This window comes from Lepidochelys kempii, chromosome 22, assembly GCF_965140285.1.
Source record: "Lepidochelys kempii isolate rLepKem1 chromosome 22, rLepKem1.hap1, whole genome shotgun sequence".
NCBI classification, from domain to species: domain Eukaryota; kingdom Metazoa; phylum Chordata; order Testudines; family Cheloniidae; genus Lepidochelys; species Lepidochelys kempii.
Genome location: NC_136401.1, coordinates 17,146,439 through 17,163,917, shown reverse-complemented (window position 1 = coordinate 17,163,917; position 17,479 = coordinate 17,146,439). Strand labels below are relative to the sequence as shown.

The 17,479-nt window shown below is 58.4% G+C and overlaps 1 protein-coding gene across 3 annotated transcripts in view; it reads left to right on the top strand.

The window, feature by feature from the left end:
• ABCG4 (ATP binding cassette subfamily G member 4) overlaps window positions 1-17,129 on the top strand; it is a 34,815-nt gene extending 17,686 nt beyond the window's left edge. For 2 of the 3 annotated variants that reach the window (XM_078849867.1, XM_073320846.2), the window contains 13 exons: window positions 115-232; window positions 467-599; window positions 1,421-1,471; window positions 2,498-2,643; window positions 3,307-3,430; window positions 3,846-3,960; window positions 4,832-4,971; window positions 5,701-5,799; window positions 6,191-6,359; window positions 7,115-7,215; window positions 7,557-7,715; window positions 8,032-8,150; window positions 8,818-17,129. In XM_078849867.1, coding sequence (XP_078705993.1) covers window positions 115-232; window positions 467-599; window positions 1,421-1,471; window positions 2,498-2,643; window positions 3,307-3,430; window positions 3,846-3,960; window positions 4,832-4,971; window positions 5,701-5,799; window positions 6,191-6,359; window positions 7,115-7,215; window positions 7,557-7,715; window positions 8,032-8,150; window positions 8,818-9,043 — 1,700 coding nt within the window. In that variant the 3' untranslated portion in view covers window positions 9,044-17,129. The remainder of the gene's footprint in view (window positions 1-114; window positions 233-466; window positions 600-1,420; window positions 1,472-2,497; window positions 2,644-3,306; window positions 3,431-3,845; window positions 3,961-4,831; window positions 4,972-5,700; window positions 5,800-6,190; window positions 6,360-7,114; window positions 7,216-7,556; window positions 7,716-8,031; window positions 8,151-8,817) is intronic. The other variant, XM_073320848.2, reaches the window with a different exon arrangement.
• Window positions 17,130-17,479: the final 350 nt, after the last annotated feature.

The window sequence follows — 17,479 nt, the reverse complement described above, 5'->3', positions numbered from 1 at the left end:
GTGGGGCTGGCCCTTTGCATCGTGGCCACTGGTTCCCCAGTCCTCGCACTCCACCAGACAGTTCTCTGGGCTCTGCCAGAGAGGAGCTCACCCTGCTTTCTTCCCCTCTTCCAGGGTACAAGACCCTCCTGAAATGCCTGTCCGGGAAATTCTGCCGGCGCGAGCTCATCGGGATAATGGGCCCCTCGGGCGCTGGGAAATCCACGCTCATGAACATCCTGGCTGGTTACAGGTGAGGCAGCTCCCTGGCAGGGAGAGGGCGCAGGGTTCCCTGCTGCATGATTGACCTCTGTGCATGGGACTGACAGCCTGGTGTTCCCCTCTTTCCGGCCAGCCCGGTAGGGATGGGAGCACGGTGCACTGTGATGGAGGCTCCTGGGGGTGGGTTATCCCCGTGGGAGGTAGGGATCTGCACTCACTCCGCCTCACCAGCACCGCACCGTGCATCTCGGCCTGTCGCCCGCAGGGAGACGGGGATGAAGGGCCAGATCCTGGTGAATGGCCGGCCGCGGGACCTGCGCACCTTCCGCAAGATGTCCTGTTACATCATGCAGGACGACATGCTGCTGCCGCACCTGACTGTGCTGGAGGCCATGATGGTGAGTGAGTGGGCGGTGGCGGGCAGCAGGACTCAAGGGCTGCTCCGAAAGGGTGGAACAGCAGTGAGGGATTGCTTGCTTGGGAGCTGTGTTTTGGCCCTGCAGTTGGCACAAGACCTGGCCCGGATTAACCCAGCATGGGCTTGCCACTGAGCCCATGGCCGTATGGAGATGTGATGGCATGAGGCCACCTTCCTCCCTGGAGTGATCCCACCAGCCTGGGTGCAGTGAGCACCATTATATGGTTATGGACACTAGTCGATATGGGGATAGGAACAGAATATATTGAGAACGTAGAACCCAGTTAGGCTTGGGTTTTATAAAACAGCCAGGGGTCCTCAGCTGCTGTTACTGGGGGAGTTTGGTGCTCATGAAAGCTGGGGGAGCTGAGCCAGACTCTGCAGGCAGCTGTGGGCTCCTCTGCAGCTGTGTCCCCTAGTGCGCCCTGTTATCCCAGTTCTGGGCTCCCCCCGTGCACACAGCTCTGCCAATACCCCTCAATCCCGACCCACATCCCGCCTTGGGCTCCCCCGTGCCCACAGCTCTGCCAATAACGCTCAATCCCAGCCCAAGCCCCCTGCTATCACAGCCCTGGGCTCCCCCCATGCACACAGCTCTGCCAGTGCCCCTCAGTCCCGACCCACAGCCCCCTGCTATTCCATCCCCTGGATTCTGCTGAGCAGAGTTGAGGGCAGAGTGCCTGGCCTACCATGGCATCCTGTGCGGAGGCCGGGAGACCGCTGGTCATTCTGTCTAGGAGCTGGGCAGGCCCCAGTGTGGCTGCCCTCAGGCTCCCCCCGTGTCTGTTCCCTGCCACGCAGGTGTCTGCTAACCTGAAGCTGAATGAGAAGCAGGAGGTGAAGAAGGAGCTGGTGAGTTGGGGGTCTCTGCTTAGTAGCTGAAGGGTTTCAAGGGAGGGTGGCACGCTCTGGGTAGCATGGCTATGCCCAGAAGGGCCCATCCTGTCCCTCTACCCACAGGGTAAAGGGGCTCCCAGGGCACTGTCACGGAGTCCCTGGGCGATGCTCTGGAACTGCTCCCCATGAAGCCAGTCAGGACTCTGGGGCAGTCGTCTTCAGGACACACAGCTCACACAGCTTCCACATTCTTGGGTCTGACCTCGGAGCAGTCAGCATCCTCTGCCCCTCTGTGCGCTTCCCACAGCGAGTCCACTCATGCGGGGCCCTGGGGAAGCCAGAGGGTCCTGTACCCCAACTTCGCAGTCAGACGTGACTCTCAGCCAGCCAGTAAAACAGAGGTTTATTAGACGACAGGAACATGGTCTAACACAGAGCTTGCAGGTGCAGAGATCAGGACCCCTCAGCTGGGTCCATTTTGGGGGGCAGTGAGCCAGACAACCACGTCTGCCCTTCACTCCATGTCCCAGCCAGCCCCAAACTGAAACTCCCTCCAGCCCCTCCTCCTCCTCTGGGCTTTGTCCCTTTCCCCGGGCCAGGAGGTCACCTGATCCCTTTGTTCTCCAACCCTTTAGCTCTCACCTTGCAGGCGGGAAGGGCCCAGGCCATCAGTTGCCAGGAAACAGGGTGTGGCCATTCTCTGTGTCCAGACCCCTGCACACACCTGCCCTCTAGGGCTCTGCAGTGATCATACACCCTTACTCCACCCCCTAGATACTTAAGAACTGCATAGGGGAAACTGAGGCACCCCCACAATATTCGGAGGAAACATTAAGAACAGTCCCACTTCGTCACAGGCACACCCTCGCCTCCATTGCTTCAGCCTTCTTAATGGCTCAGCACACCGGCCCAGAGGTGGGACCCCTGGGAGGGCTGGGGAAGGTGGGGACACAGGCTGGGCACAGTGGGGGCAGGGAGGCTGGCACAGCGACCCCGGGGCCCCGTCAGGGAGTGACCCTCTCTGCTCTGTGCTGGGCCCAGGTGCAGGAGATCCTGACGGCGCTGGGGCTGCTGGAGTGCTCCTACACACGCACCATGTCGCTGTCCGGTGGGCAGCGCAAGCGCCTCGCCATCGCCCTGGAGCTGGTCAACAACCCCCCGGTCATGTTCTTCGACGAGCCAACCAGGTGAGCATGGGGCGGCCCTGCCCTAGCCTGAGCCTGCCGCGTCCCTCCTCGCAGCCCCGCGGGCCCGCTCTCCACATGGGGAGCCTCCCTCCTCCACCACTCCAGGCCAGCATGGGGCTCCCCCTCCCCGGGAGCCTGCAGCTGTCGCCGGCCCCTGGAGCTGCACAGGGGGAGCCAAGCATGAGCAGCGGGGTCACATCTCTTTGCTGCAGCTGAGAAATTGGAGGTGGGGTCACAGCCAGGGATGAACGTGGATTGACCAGGACGGGAGGCTCTCCCTGCACCAGCTGGAGCGGGGAGCTGTGGGGCACGCTGTGTAGCCAAGCTGGGGGAGTGGGGAGCCCTGCTTTGTTTTAGCAGCCAGGGAGCTCTGCCCTAATAACAGCTCAGGGTCACAGCTGGGCCCCCCCAGAGTTGGCTCAGGGGCTGCCGAGGTGTCCCTGTATCTGGGGTGTTCATTCTCTCCCCATCCCCATTCCTATACCACCTCATTCTGGCTCCACTTCTCTTCCTCCCTGCTTTCATCCTTTCCCCCACTCCTGATCTCTTTTCCACCTCTTCTATCCATCGCCCTCACACCTCCATCTCCCCCTTTTCTCACTCCCCCTCTCCCCCCACAAACCCGGTTTCCTTCCCTCTTCCCCCCGCTTTTCCTGGCTGCAGTGGCCTGGACAGCGCCTCCTGCTTCCAAGTCGTCTCTTTGATGAGATCCCTGGCCCAGGGAGGCCGCACTATCATCTGCACCATTCACCAGCCCAGCGCCAAGCTCTTCGAAATGTTCGACAAGGTGGGTGAGTCCCCTGCCCGCCCCTGTGCTTTGGGGAGCATCACCTGCTCATCAGAGCTCTGCCTCCAGGGGACAAAGGGGGTCTCTGCAGCTGGCAGGGCCTGTCTGCCCTCAGGTGCTGAGTCGGGGGTATAGAGCTCAGCCATGTAGGCACCCTGCAGACTGACCAAGAGCTGGTGCAGCAGGCAATAGAAAACTGGGACCGACTTCCACCAGCTGTGGAGCAGAGTCCCAGTACCCTGGGGCAGCATCTCTTGGCTGGTGGGCCCCCCACTGGCTCCCCCTTCCCTGTGGGGCAGAGCACTCCCTGGCTTGCACGAGCCCTAGAAGCCGGAGGTCTCGGGGTCTGGACCATGATGTTTCGTGGGGGACTTGCTGCCATTTCCTGCCCAGGCAGCTTTGTTCTCTCTTCCAGCTGTACATCCTGAGCCAGGGCCAGTGCATCTTCAAAGGGGTGGTGACCAACCTCATCCCCTACCTGAAAGGGCTGGGGCTGCACTGCCCCACCTACCACAACCCGGCTGACTTCAGTAAGTGCCCATGCAACGCCAGGCTTCCCATGCCTTTCCCTTGGCCTGCAGCCGGCCCCGCCTCTTGCTGGCTGAGCAGGACCAGGATGGCATGGGAGAGGTCCCAGGAGCGGGAGGGCAGAGCCTAGGGGTTGGTGAGTCAGTATGTGACTCCTGGTGTGCTGGTGTGTTTTTCTGGGAGTTGGAGAAGTTTGTGCTGCTCTCCCAGCTGATGTGGTTCCGTCCTCCCCTGGGGCTCACACCGGATGTGAGATACTTCTTCACTTCCTGCCCTAAGCACTTGTGCTGTGTTACTACTAAACAGCTGCTGCCTTCCACCCCAGAGGTGGCTGCATTTCCTCGGGGATGAGCCCCCTCTAGACCCCTCACAGGGCGAATGAACATTGCAAGGTGCTACAGGAGCCTTCGAGGACCTGGGAGGGCAACGCACTGACAGTTCTCCATGCAGAGTGGCACCAGGCACTCGGGAGTGAGGTGGGGTCTCCCTCCCCACACCTGCCCAAAGTCTGGGGGGGTTATGCCTAAAGTTATGACCTGGCGTGGGTCAAGGGGCTCTGCCTGGCTACTCCAGCCTTAGCACCTGACCATGGGGAGGTGGCTGCTCCCCTGTGGTCGCCTGCCGTTTCCTGATCATGCTACCTCTGTCATAGCTCCCCATCCCATCTGGGGGACGTTTCCAGGAGCAGACAAGCCTAACTCCCACTCAGCCCTGAGATGGAGGTTAGTACACGCCCCCCCGGCAATGTGCCGGGGCCAGGGCAGAGGAGGCAGGGTGCCCAGCTGCCCCTGATTGTCAGCCGTGGCTGCGAAGGGCAGGGCAGGGTGGCTAGGCCCGAGGGGTCTCAGTGCTTGGTGTTTGGGTTCCCCCCAGTTATCGAAGTGGCCTCGGGCGAGTATGGAGACCTCAACCCATTGCTGTTCCGTGCTGTCCAGAACGGACTGTGCACCATGGCCGAGAAGAAGAGCAGCCCAGAGAAGACGGACTCGTCCTGCCCAGTCCCCTGCGTGACGGTCAGTGTGGCAGCCCCGAGGCAGGCAGGCCCCGGGGCGTCTTTGCCCCCGATGCCCAGAACCCTGTGGTGCTGGGCTCTGTCCCTCCAGGTGGGGCTAGGCTGTGGGTCAGCTATGCGGAACGGTGTATCTAGGGAATATCCCTGGGACAGCAGCATCCCTGCCCTCATCACACTGTCCCAGACCCTGGTCGGCTCCAGAGGGGGTGGGTACAGAGCTGCTGAGACTTGGGAGCAGCCCCTGCCTTGTTCCCTCACCCCGAGGGAGTAATGTCCGTCTGTACACCTGTGGAGTTTGGGGTGCCCATCGCTGTGTTAACTGGGCACTGACAGAGCACAGGCCTCTGGCACCAGAGCCCATCCCCCCAGGCAGTGCCCCTTGTTCTCTGGGGATCTCCCCACACACCAGAGCACCTGTGCTGTGTCTGCCCTGCTGCCCCCATAGAGCCATTCCCCAGGGTGTGTACAGCAGCCCTGTCGTGGGATGCCCAGGGATGTCCAGGGTGCTGTAGGGAGTGAGATGGTCTCTGGGGCGAGGGGCGTGGCAGGTGCTGGCCTGGCCTGGGCCCATTGTCCCTGAGGTGCTGGGGGTAACAAGGCTCCCCTGGGTGCGGCTGGTGCCCGCACTCCCAGCAGGTGCCCATGTGGGGTGGAGGGGGTCTGCATGTCAGGGCTGGGAGCCCCTGGGTCCCTGACTCTCCGTGTCCTCGTCTTGGTCCCCCCCGCACAGGACGTGGATCATATCGAGAGCCACACGTTTGCCACCAGCACCATGACCCAGTTCTGCATCCTCTTCAAGAGAACGTTCCTGTCTATCATGAGAGACACGGTAAGGGAAGGGCGCTGGAGGGCCAGGCCAGGGCCGGGGAGGGGGCAGAGACCAAGGCTGGGGCAGAGGGGACAGGTGCTATGGGGAGCAGGGTCCAGGGTTGGGAGGCAGAGGGAGGGGAGGGGACCGGGGGCAGAGGATGGGAAGGTTGGAGGCAGGACTAAGGCACATGCAGAGGGGACGGGGTGGAGAAAGCAGGGACCAGGGCCTGGTGGCTGGAGAAGGGAAGGGAGAGGCTGCATCGTGGGAACTCCCTTACTGCTGGAGCCAGCGGGTGGAGGGGGCCCATCGCTGCCCTTGCTGTTGGGGGTGAACGCTCAGCAAGCGGCCAGGCGCGCCCAGGGCTCATGGCAGTCCCTCTCTGAGCGCAGAGCCCATCTTGCCCCTGCAGGTCTTGACCCACCTGCGGTTCATGTCCCACATCTGCATCGGGGTGCTCATCGGGCTGCTGTACCTGCACATCGGCAACGACGCCGGCAAGGTCTTCAACAACACCGGCTTCCTCTTCTTCTCCATGCTCTTCCTCATGTTCGCCGCCCTGATGCCCACTGTCCTCACATGTACGGCACTCACCTGCCCCCACCTCCCCTAGAGCACTCTGTCTGTCCGGGGGGGTTGCGGGAAGATCCCAGGAGTGAGGGTGGGGCAGGCCCGTCTGGCGGCTGGGAGCTTTCTGTGCTGCACTGAAACACCCGGGCCCGTAACTCCCTCTGCCCAGGCCTAGGGCTTAGCTGGGGTTGCTGCAGGGCAGGTGGGGCGAGCCCGGGGTACACTCAGTGCTGACGTTATGGGCAGGAGCTGATGCAGCACAGGGACTCCTTTGGGGGCTCAGTGGAAGAGCCCCGGGCAGGCTAAGAGGTCAGCCCAGTGCCCTGTGATGTGCAGGGTGGGGTGTCAGGCCCCTGGACCACTGGGGATCCCCTAGCTCTGGCAGCTGAGCTCCTCCATGGGGTCCAGCCAGGCCTGGGAGAGGCTGAGGTTGGGAGTGATGGGCAGGGGGTGGAGTGTAGGTAGTTCCGGGCCCAGTTCGGCTCTTGAGGGTAGACCCCAGTGCCCCTCGCTCCTGGAGGCGCTGGCTCCCGAGGAAGCGGGTGCATCGTGGATCAGAACCAGCCACAGCCATGCAACTCCAGCAGGGCTCAGCCACCTCCCAGGAGCCCTGGGGAGCTGCTTGGCAGCACTACTGGGCTTCAAGGGTTAGCATCTGTCAGTCCTCCCCCGGCTTCTATTTGAGCGGGGAGCCGGCGGGCCCTAGAATGGGGCCGGCACAGGGCACCGCTTGCTGCTAACCTGCCGTGTCCCTCTGTGCCTGCAGTCCCCCTGGAGATGTCTGTGTTCCTGAGAGAGCACCTGAACTACTGGTACAGCCTAAAGGCCTATTACCTGGCCAAGACCATGGCAGATGTGCCCTTCCAGGTGAGGATTCAGCATGGGTGGGTGGGGGGATGAAATAGACTCTCCTAGGTTCGGCCCCTGGGCTGCTCTGCCTACAGGGAGATCCAGGGCTGGCTTCTCCCGGGTTCCTGCCACTCGTGGCACATCCTGGGCCCTGACCCCATTGGAGAGGTGCAGAGAGGGGGGTTCATAGAGCTCCGGAGGTCCCAGATCCCTGCCCTGTGGAGCTCACAGTATAACTTGGACCACTGTGATGCTGGGGGCCACAGAGCCGGGTGCAGAGACCCCCTCATTGCAGGGCGTAGCATGGAGCCTTAGTGGAGGTGGGTCCTGCTGAACCATCTCCCTTCCACCCCCTGCAGGTGATCTGCCCCATAGCCTACTGCAGCATCGTGTACTGGATGACAGGCCAGCCCCCGGAGGCTACGCGCTTCCTCCTCTTCTCCGCCCTCGCCACTTCCACCGCCCTGGTGGCACAGTCCCTGGGGCTTCTGATCGGAGCAGCTTCCACCTCCTTGCAGGTCAGAGGAGGTGCAGGTTTTGGTGGGGACCCTGGGTTACACGACGGGGACAGCCTCTGGCAGAGTTTGCACCCGTCTGCTCTATCAGGGTCAGTAATCGAGCCAGTGATGTGCCAGGGTGTGTGGATTGCAGGTGTGCTAGGGGGTGTCAGCCCTGCAAGGGCGTGGCACCGAAAGCATGAGCGTGCATGTGCGTGGAAGTGTGCGTGCACACCAGGGCATGTGTGTGGCCATGGGTTCGCGTGACACTGGCTGCATGCTGTGCCCCCCCGACCCTCATTGCCATGCCTGACTCTGGCCTGCCTCTGCCTTGCAGGTGGCCACGTTCGTGGGACCGGTCACTGCTATCCCCGTCCTGCTCTTCTCAGGCTTCTTCGTCAGCTTCAAGACCATCCCCACGTACCTGCAGTGGACCTCATATGTCTCCTATGTCAGGTGGGGGCTCGCAGCAGCAGTGGGAACAGGGAACTGGCAACACTCACACGTGGATGGTGACTGCCCTGCATCCCTGCTAATGCTCCCCACAGACGTCCCTCTGGGAAGGCTTTGCAGGGGATTCAGGCCTGGCCCTAGGGCTTGAGGGGAGATCCAGCTACCAGGGACCCCCTCTCAAGCCGTGGCACCTTGCTCCAGGGATGCTGTGGCTGGCGGGTGGTAGGATGCAGGAGAGGCAAGGACCCTGGAGGGATGGTGCCTCCTTGTGGCTGCAGATGGGTTGCACAGACCTGCTGCTTCTTTGAGGACGGAGAGAGCCAGCTTTAGGGGAGATGGTTTTACGTGCATCTGTCTGGCCCGCGGCCACACAGCAGCGCCAGTTCTGCGGCTGGCCAGCCTGATACCCCCAAGTGCTACCAGCACCACTGCTGCCCAGCTCCTTGGTGCACAGCTGTGCTGGGGCCTCTCCCGGCCAGCTCCCTGGCGTGCAGTGATGCTGATGCCAGTCTTGGCAGGTGCAGCAGAATCGGTATCACCCGTGGCTGGCTCTCTGCTGCAGAGCAGGCCAGAGGCTCACCCAGTCCGGTGCCAGGTGAGCAGAAGCCACCCCGTGTGTGTGAAAATCCGGGGTGCAGCTGGAACTAATGTTGCTTGTGCTCTGGCACAGGTATGGCTTTGAGGGCGTCATCCTCACCATCTACGCCATGGAGCGTGAGGACCTGGAGTGCCGGGAGACTCCCTGCCCCTTCCAGAATCCCAGCAGGATCCTCCAGGAGCTGGACGTGGAAGAGGCCAAACTCTACCTGGACTTCATCATCCTGGGCATCTTCTTCCTCATTCTGCGGCTCCTGGCCTACCTGGTCCTCAGGTACAAAGTGAAGTCTGAGAGATAAGGGGGCCATCGGAGCCCGATGCCTTTCCCAGACCTGATCTGCCACAGCATGGACATTCCCAAAGGGATTCTCAGTCTCTGTGGATGTGGGACCACAGAGGAGGCATCGGGGAGGTGGCGGCCAGTCCTGGCTCAGTCGAGAAGGTTTTTTGGGACATCTCGGAACTGTTTTAACCTTTCCACACTCTTCATCGCAAATGTTTTGTACTGTCCTGGAATGCCTCATTCTCTCCCCTGGAGCCGCGTCATCAGATGGATCTTGGATTCCTTCCTCCACCCTGTGCCCCAAACCACCACCTCAGGACACCCACGGAGGCAGCTGTCTTCCAAGCCAGACAAAGAGAGAGCAGCCCGCCAAGAGGCTTTGGGGGAGGGGGTTGCGCCGGTCAGAACCCCGTTTACCTCCCGCAAAGCACAGTTGTGTAGTGCAGTGTTTTAACTTGCCTGCGAGTCGATGTCCAGTAGCATGTGTATCCATATTAAGAAGAAATCAGAAGACAACAATCGGCTAAGTGGCAGGAGGCTTTCATGTTTACCTTTAGCCATAGTGCCAGCCAATGCCATAGCTCCGGTCTTTTTCTGTAGACTTCCCTTTTTCTTAAGGAAAAACCAAAACCAAAAGACAACCCGGCAGCACTTAGCACAGGAACAAGTACTGTTGCTCTGGGGGGATGCGGGTCGATCAGGCCTCTGCATTTAGGATTTGGCAGGATGTAATATTGGTAGAAACATTTCAATGAAATTTTTTTAAAATGTTTTTTCGGGAGGTGGGAGAGTTTCCGCCCCTGCTGGGTTTGCCACCAGGGCCCTGCCATGTTGGACTACTGCATGAGACCCGGGGAGTGAAGGAGCAAACCTGGCTGGCCATGTTGAAACTGACCAGTTTCCTTGGGAGTTGAGTAAATGGTGAAAAGGAAAGGGGGCGGATTCTCCATTCTCTTACACTGGTGTGAATGGGAGGCAGCTGTCCTGAAGCCAGCAGAGTTAGGTTGGGTTAGGGTGACCAGACAGCGAGTGTGAAAAATCGGTAATAGGAGCCTATATAAGAAAAAGACCCAAAAATCGGGACTGTCCCTTATAAAATTGGGACATCTGGTCACCCTAGGCTGGGTTGAGAGGAGGATCTGGCACAGTGATTGACCTCAGTGGAGTTTCTGCTCCCCTCTGAAATCAGAATCAGTCCCTAGGGGCCCAATGCTGCAGACCACTTGGGTCTGATTCTCCCAGTTCACCTGCACTTTGCATCGTCACTTACACCTGCACAAAAATCCTGCCGAATCAGAGCGGAGATGTTTTACCCTTGCTTTGCACAAGTGTAAAATGATGACACAAGGTGCGGGGCATTGATGAACCAGCCCCATTGAGATTAGCAGGATGTGGCCCTGAGTGGCACGAAAGGTGCAAAGTAAAGGAGCTCTCCTTTGTGTTTAATAACCCCAGTCTTGTTACAATGCATGGAAGGACATTTTCATTTGTGGCTGATAATGGGACAATGCCCCTTTTAAAGTTTGGCCTTGCAGCTGAAGCCCTGAATAGCTGAAGACAAACAAATTTCAAAACCTCCCTGAGCTCCCTAATCAGTAATAGAAAAAGCAAGCACAGAATTAAAAATCCCCGGTGCGTTTGTGTTCAGCCCAAAACAGTGTTTACCGTGTGTAGCAGTTGTGTACAGAGCATTTTGCAGGGAGACATTTAGCTGGCGTCAATCGGCATAGCTCCAGTCACATCAGCTGAGGGTCTCCCCTTGTATGAGCTAATTTATTTCGGTGTACACCTGAAGTGGCAGCTCTGTAAAGCTTTTGGTACTTAAAACATGATCCGTAGCTATAACTGGCAAATAACTTCTAGCAGAGGGAATTTCAGGGGCAGGGGAGAAGAGAAGATGATTTCGGCTGAGATTTGGGAAGAACTGGGAGGCAGAGAGCGGAGCTATTTGAAAGCGATTCCTCCCGTCTTTGACATGCCAAGGCTTGAGCTCAGTATTCCATGTTTCCCCTGCAGTAGCTGACAAGCCAGAGTCCAAAGCAGAGTGTTTTCCTGTGCTGCTCAAAGCATTTGCAATGCCTGCAATCAAAGCACCTTGCTCTGCTGGGAGCAGGTCAGGTCTTGCATGCTAATCAGAGTCAGGCTTGGTCAGTGTTTGGATGGGAGTGGTGTTGGAGAGTCAATAGGAATTGTTCTTCCCTTTAGAGGCCATACTGAGCCCATGGTGCCATTAGGGGGAGCTGGTAGTCAAAGAGGTGTCCTTCAGATGAGCCTTGAAGTCCAGGCCCTACAAACTTTAATCTTGTGGCTTGTTTGTCAATCAGGGGTTAGTCTTGGAGTCCTGGCGAAATTCCAGCTCAGGTTTCCCTTCCCTAAAGTCCTTAGCAGCTGCAATCAGAGACAGAATTCTCCTTTGTTTCTTGCCCTGAGGTGCTATGTAGTGTTGCTGTGCTGTGTCAAAGAGCTGCTGTGTTCCAGCCCAGAGGGGGCTGCATGTGTGTAGTTTGTCGAGTGCTTTAGGACCATCCCAGGGGAACGGGTGCTCTAGAAATGGAGGCTCCAGAGCCCTGAACTCAGGTGTTTGTAGGGCAGGGAAGGAGGAGCTCAGTTAAGCTCCACATCTGCTCTGTTACTGGTTTGGGGCTTAAACAAGCCACTGCCACTCCCGTGTTTCAGTTTTCATGGAGGAGATGGGGAGGGAGGGGATTAATGCTGTGGGGCTGCCTAGAGCAGGGGTGGGCAAACTGCCCTGGCCCTGCACCACTTCCAGAAGCAGCCGGCGCCACATCTCTGTGGCCCTGCCTCGCTCCCCCACTCCCCCCGGCTCCTCCAGGGAGCCTGCCTTAGCCCCGCTGTGGGCCTCTGCCACCCCAGAGCCGCTCAAGGTAAGCGGCGCCAGGCCAGAGCCTACACCCCAAACCCCTCCTGAACCTCTCCTGAGTCCCCTGCCACACTCCTCCTGCACCCCAACCCCTTGCCCTGACACCCCTCCCAACCCCCTGCCCCAGCCCTACATTCATGGCCCTGCATGCAATTTCCCCACCCAGATGTAGCCCTCGGGCCAAAAAGTTTGCCCACCCCTGGCCCAGAGCCCTGATCCTGATAAGGGGCAGTATGTAGAGAGCAGAGGACCCAGGTGTTGGAGGGTGAGAGCCAGTGAGATGACCCAGTGCAATTCGATTCAAGCAGCCTGGGGACTAACAAGGACCCTCCATCACCACTCGCTCCTCTTTCCTCCTTGCTTTCACTCCTTCCCCTCTCTCTTTCTCATTCCCCTTTTCTCTGTCCCTCACTCCATGGGCACAGGCAGGGAAGGTCCTAGGTCCTTGCGTCCGGCCCCTGCTGTCGCTGGGAACCCCATCCTACAGCCCCATCCAGAAACTTACCAGGCTCCATCTTCAAACCAGTCAGGCTGCTTGTCGCCACAGCTCCTCATGAGAGGCTTGGCTGGTGGTTACAAACTGTGACACTTTCCCCTTCTCTGCCCTCATCTCTCTTTCCTCCCTTGCTTTCCCTTGGGGCTGGGTTCTAAGCTATCCCGTCTAACTGTGTCGGCGCTGGGGGCTGCCTTCGTTAACTGTATTAGTACCAAAGCTGTGTGTGGCCCAGCCGTGAACATACACTGCATCCCTAACATAACCCCCGGGTCGGTCTATCCCCTCTTGGTGTAGGGAGACCCCCGTGATGGGGTCTGAACCCAGCGTAGGGTCCTGCTCTGCAATAGATTCTCCTCCCGCTCAGCCCTTCAGGAAGCAAGTATGGAGGGGCAGAGATGCTGGGAGCCCTCCAGGCCAATGCCCGGTGTAGCAATGTGCTGCCCGCGCTGTCTCAAGGTTGGAACCCATGCCACCTACGCCCAAGACATCCTCCAGTGGTCTAAACCCCTCTCCAGCATCATCTTTGCTCAGTAGCGGCCCGAGCTGCTGCCCCTCCCAGAAGAACTAGGGCTGTTTGTGTGGTGTTTATTGGGTCTCTCTTGCTGGATGGACTGGACCTGAGTTTCTCACTGCACTGCCTCTGGCGGGGGCAGGTGGTGCGCGGTGGACACCGGGGGCCATGCAGGAATCAGGAGCTGCTCACCGTGGATCTCCAACCCTCTGGGGGATTTTGAGTCCCAGTTCTCCCAGGCTGGAACTTCTCCCCACCCTTCACCTGCACAGGAACGAATGGGGTCCCCGCCCTGAACTGGACCTGGATCTTAGCTGGGGCAGCGGGATCAAAGCAATAGAAAACTGGATGTGGCCTCCATTGCCTGGTACAGTTCTTCCCTCCCCACCTGTCTCCGGAAGCTGCGTCCCTCCTGCGTCTTGTCTGGTAGTGGGCCATGGCCATGCTGCAGGAGCACAGCTCAGAGACGGGACCAGCTTGGTGCGTCTGGTGGTTCGGAAGGTCGGTTATGGCTTGTGAGCCTCGGTGTGGGACCCTGGCTGCCGAGGTTTGGATTGTGTCTCCCTGGGCTCACTAACCTCTGACCTGCTGTGTGGGGGCAAGCATTGCTCACTGACTCCTGAATACAAAGCACAAGGGGTCCCCGGGTGGAGCCAGCCAGACTTGCTGAGTGAGCTTTGGGGTCAAGGCTGATTGCTGGGCAGAGACTCCTAGGCCCCAATTCCCTGGTAACTAGATAATCCATGACCTCAGGGGGAATATGGAAAGGGAGACAACAGCAAACCAGCCCCACTGACAAGTCCTGTGTTTGGCCATCAGGGTGGCATGGCCAGGCTGGGTAGCAGAGTCATGGGCTGACCCTCAGGGGACTGAGGAAAGCCGGGGTGTGCTGGCACGGGAGGGGCTGCTGCCTAGGCTGCCCTGGTCTGTAGATACCTACAAGGCTCTGGAGCTGTCCGGCCAGCACTTTTTCTAGTTCGTACAGGCCGTCAGCCTCCCGTCCCAGCCACCCTCCTGTGCACGGTGCCTCACTCAGCCTGCTCTAGCTGGCTTCATTCTCCAGATGGTCAGGTGCCGTCCCAAGTTTTACAGATGGGGTGTGGGACAGACCCCTGGCTTGCGGGGTTGGGGGAGAATGGCTGGCTGGGGTGCCCCCTTTCCCAGGCCCATGATGGCAGCTGTTCTGAGCGGCACTGAACGCACAATGCTGTTGATTGTATGGACTGTGAAAGGAGCACCGGCACATCAAACCTACTATGCCGGATCAATGCCAGGTGGAGAGCTCATCTCTGGAAGGCCACCTGCCCTCAGCCCCTTTGGTATCGCGCCTGCTGTCAACCAGGGATGGAGGGAGACTGGGCAAGCACCTCCCAGCTGGCTGCTTTAGTGACCGCGCGCCTTTACCCGCACTTCCCAGGGCGTGTGCGGAGACGGGGCCCATGGTCCAGTATGCGAGATGGTTAATGCTGCTAATGTTCGGAGGTGAGGAAATGCTCTGCCTGTCTGAGTCGGATTAGCAGGGTGCTGCTTCATAGGCAGGGGGGATTGCCCCCTCCTCCCAGTGTTAATGGGGGGGTCACACAGGGATGTCACTGGCAGCAGTCCAGGCAGCGAGCCGCCGTGGCCATGCAGCTGGAGGAAGGCCGGTCTGCTCCAACCTGCTTGGAAGTGGAGTCTTCTCTGTGACTTGCTGCCCGAGACTCCAGCCAAGCTGCTGCTTCAGGTCAGGGACAGCTGTGTAGCCCAGAGGATGCCATCTCCTTCCTTCTCTGCCTGCCTGCCTCCCCATTGCCTACCTCTCCTTGCCCTGGGAAGATGAGGCAGGGGGGCTTTCCCTCCTGTCTCCCCTAGCGTCACAACATGCCAGCCGTACAGGGTGCGGGCTGTGACTTGTGTTCCTCTCGGCAGGATGGGGAGAGGTCAGGCAGTTGTGACCCGCCACTCACAGTAATAATGCCGGCTCTTTTTTGATATGTGGTCTGGGGGGTTGATGCAATCCTGTCTCTTCTTTCTCCTTCCTTAAATGGGATCAGAAAAAGCAATCAAAGGGCCTCCTCCCATGCCGGGGAGTTTGACATGAAATTCCCGTCCGCATGGGTGTTGGTGGCAGGGCGTGCTCCAAAGAGGGCAGCTGGGCGTGCCAGAGCTTTGTCTGTTGCACCAAGTTCTTTCACATGGCCCGCTGCTCCTAGGATTGTAACAAGTGACTACGATGCACTTTAATAGAGCATGCTCCTTGGGGCGCTTGACATTGCCAGTCACTTTGGGGGGCACTAGGTTCCTTCTGGATGCCAATTTGTGTGGCACCAGGGCTTGGCGCCCCCTCTCTGGGTAGGGAAGTCCTTCCTGCATGTCTCTGGGATAATCAGGAGGTGAGTGTTACGGGCAAGGGAGGGTTCTCTGCCCCCTCCCTCTCCATTTTCCAGTCCTGTCCCTTCCTGTAATGTTCCCAAACACTGGTCCCAATGCACCAGTGGGTCACGGGAAGATTTTAGATGGGTCGTTACATCCAGGGCTGTATTAAACCATCACTGGGCCCTAGGTGAACATACCCTTCTCCCTGCCTGGTGCAGAGGGGAGGCCCAGCAGAGGGGGTGGGTGTCGCAGACAAGCCTGCCCTGCGCTCACCCCACAGAGGCAGTTCCTGTTGCACAGGTCTGGGCCTGGCTCCCTGCTCCAGGCGTTGTGACTGGCGCACAGGGTCACAGGCGTTGTGACTGGTACACCAGCTCACAACACTCGGAGTGGGGAGCAGGACCCAGTCCTGCGGGACAGGAGTCGCCACTGAGGGAGGGAGTACAGGGCAGACTTGGTCTCCAGCCCCTCCCCCAGGACCTCCCCACACACAGGGCTGGGATTCGGGTTCTGGTGCCGGGACAGAGGGTGCATAAATGTAATGGTACGTCACCAAAAAAAGAAACTGCAGTTGGTGGATCACCCCAGTAAAAAGTGTGGGAACCACTGCTGCAATGCACTTTTAATGGACAGCAAGTCCTTGTTCAGGCTGCTGATTAGGGTTTGTGTGCTTTGCAACATAACCTGAATGACCTTATGTGTTTAGCTTCTCTTTAAAACTGCTCCACCCACCGGGAGAGCTACTCCCATCCAAAGGCATGAATGCAACACTGCAACTTCTCTCTCCGGGCACTCACATAAGCACACACACACATACTCTCTGATACAGTCTGGCACACTTGCATGCCCTGATACTCTTATTCACACGTACAGGCGAAGCAGATTCACAATCAAACCACTGGTGCTAAGGCTTGCAAAGGGAAGAGGCTGGGCCATGGATGGGGTGGGCGGGCGCATTTCCAGGTCTCCACCTTCCCCTCGAATCAGGCAATAAACGTGTTTTGTTTCGATCCGTGTGGACAAAGTTTGTGTCATCCAGCCACCAAGTGAGCTCCTGGGCCAGAGAGTGTCACATGGCTATCTCAGCTGTTCCATGTTTCCCATCGATATCTCAACATGGCTGGTGTGTGTGTGTTCTAAGTCTCTTTTCAAGTGTTCTTCATGTTTGTATAACCAGATGGGTTTGTATAGGGAGTGCGTGTGTGTGTGTGTGTGTGTATACGTGTGTAGCATAGAGAGGTCTGGCCAATAGAATCTGTCACGGGCCACCTAATCATAAGAGGTGTGTCTGTTTAATTGGGACCGCGTCCCACAACCAATGTGTTTCCAACCATGGCTAACAGTCACCGTGAGTCTGTTTAAATGGCTTCATGTGCAAACCCTTTGCTACAGCGGCCAGGTGTGACACGCTGTCTGCCAGCATTCAGGACACATTCTGCGATCTCTTTGTTCACTGGAGGTGGCTACGTGGATCCACATGACCTTGCTATCATTTCCCCAAGCCTGGCCCTCTGCGTATCTTTTCAAAACAAGTGGTGAAAGGGAAGCAAATCTCTCCCAGCCTGAGAGCTCCCCTTGGGAAACTGGCATGTCTCTTTCCTGATGAGGGTCAGTTCCAGTGAAGAGGATTGTGCTGTCTGCACACACACACATGCAGGTATAGTCTGTCTGTAGCTCCTGACTTCATGATGGTGTCTTTGCAGAGACGTTACTAGTTTAATCTTGACCACCATCCAGATTCACAGGGTGACAGGAGTCAGCAGCTAGGCAGACATTTTGCAGTTTAATTCAGTGTTCCTGAGATGCCAGCTGTACTCGTTGGATTTCACACCCTTAATAAAACCTATATTTATACTGTACATGTCAGAGCGCCTCTTCCGTCTCTGGGGGCCTGAAGGGCATGTGCGCATGTGTGTAGGGGGTCTAGGCAGTGAATTTGTTTGCCAGTGTGTACAGGCTGGGCTGGGTGTGGGCATGTGGTTTTGAGTGGCTAGGGAACCAGGCGTCTTTTTCTTTGGGGGTGCAGTTGTGAGCTCATGTGTATTGTGTGTAGGGTCAGGGGTATGAGTGTGCGTGTGCCCGTGTGGAGTGTGTTGCTTTGTGTGCAGCGATGCAGGTGCACATGCCCTGAGTAGAGCTGTGAGCGTGTGCAGGGATGCGCGGGTGTGAAGGGTGTGAGTATGGTGGTGAATGTTTGGGGTTGAGAGTG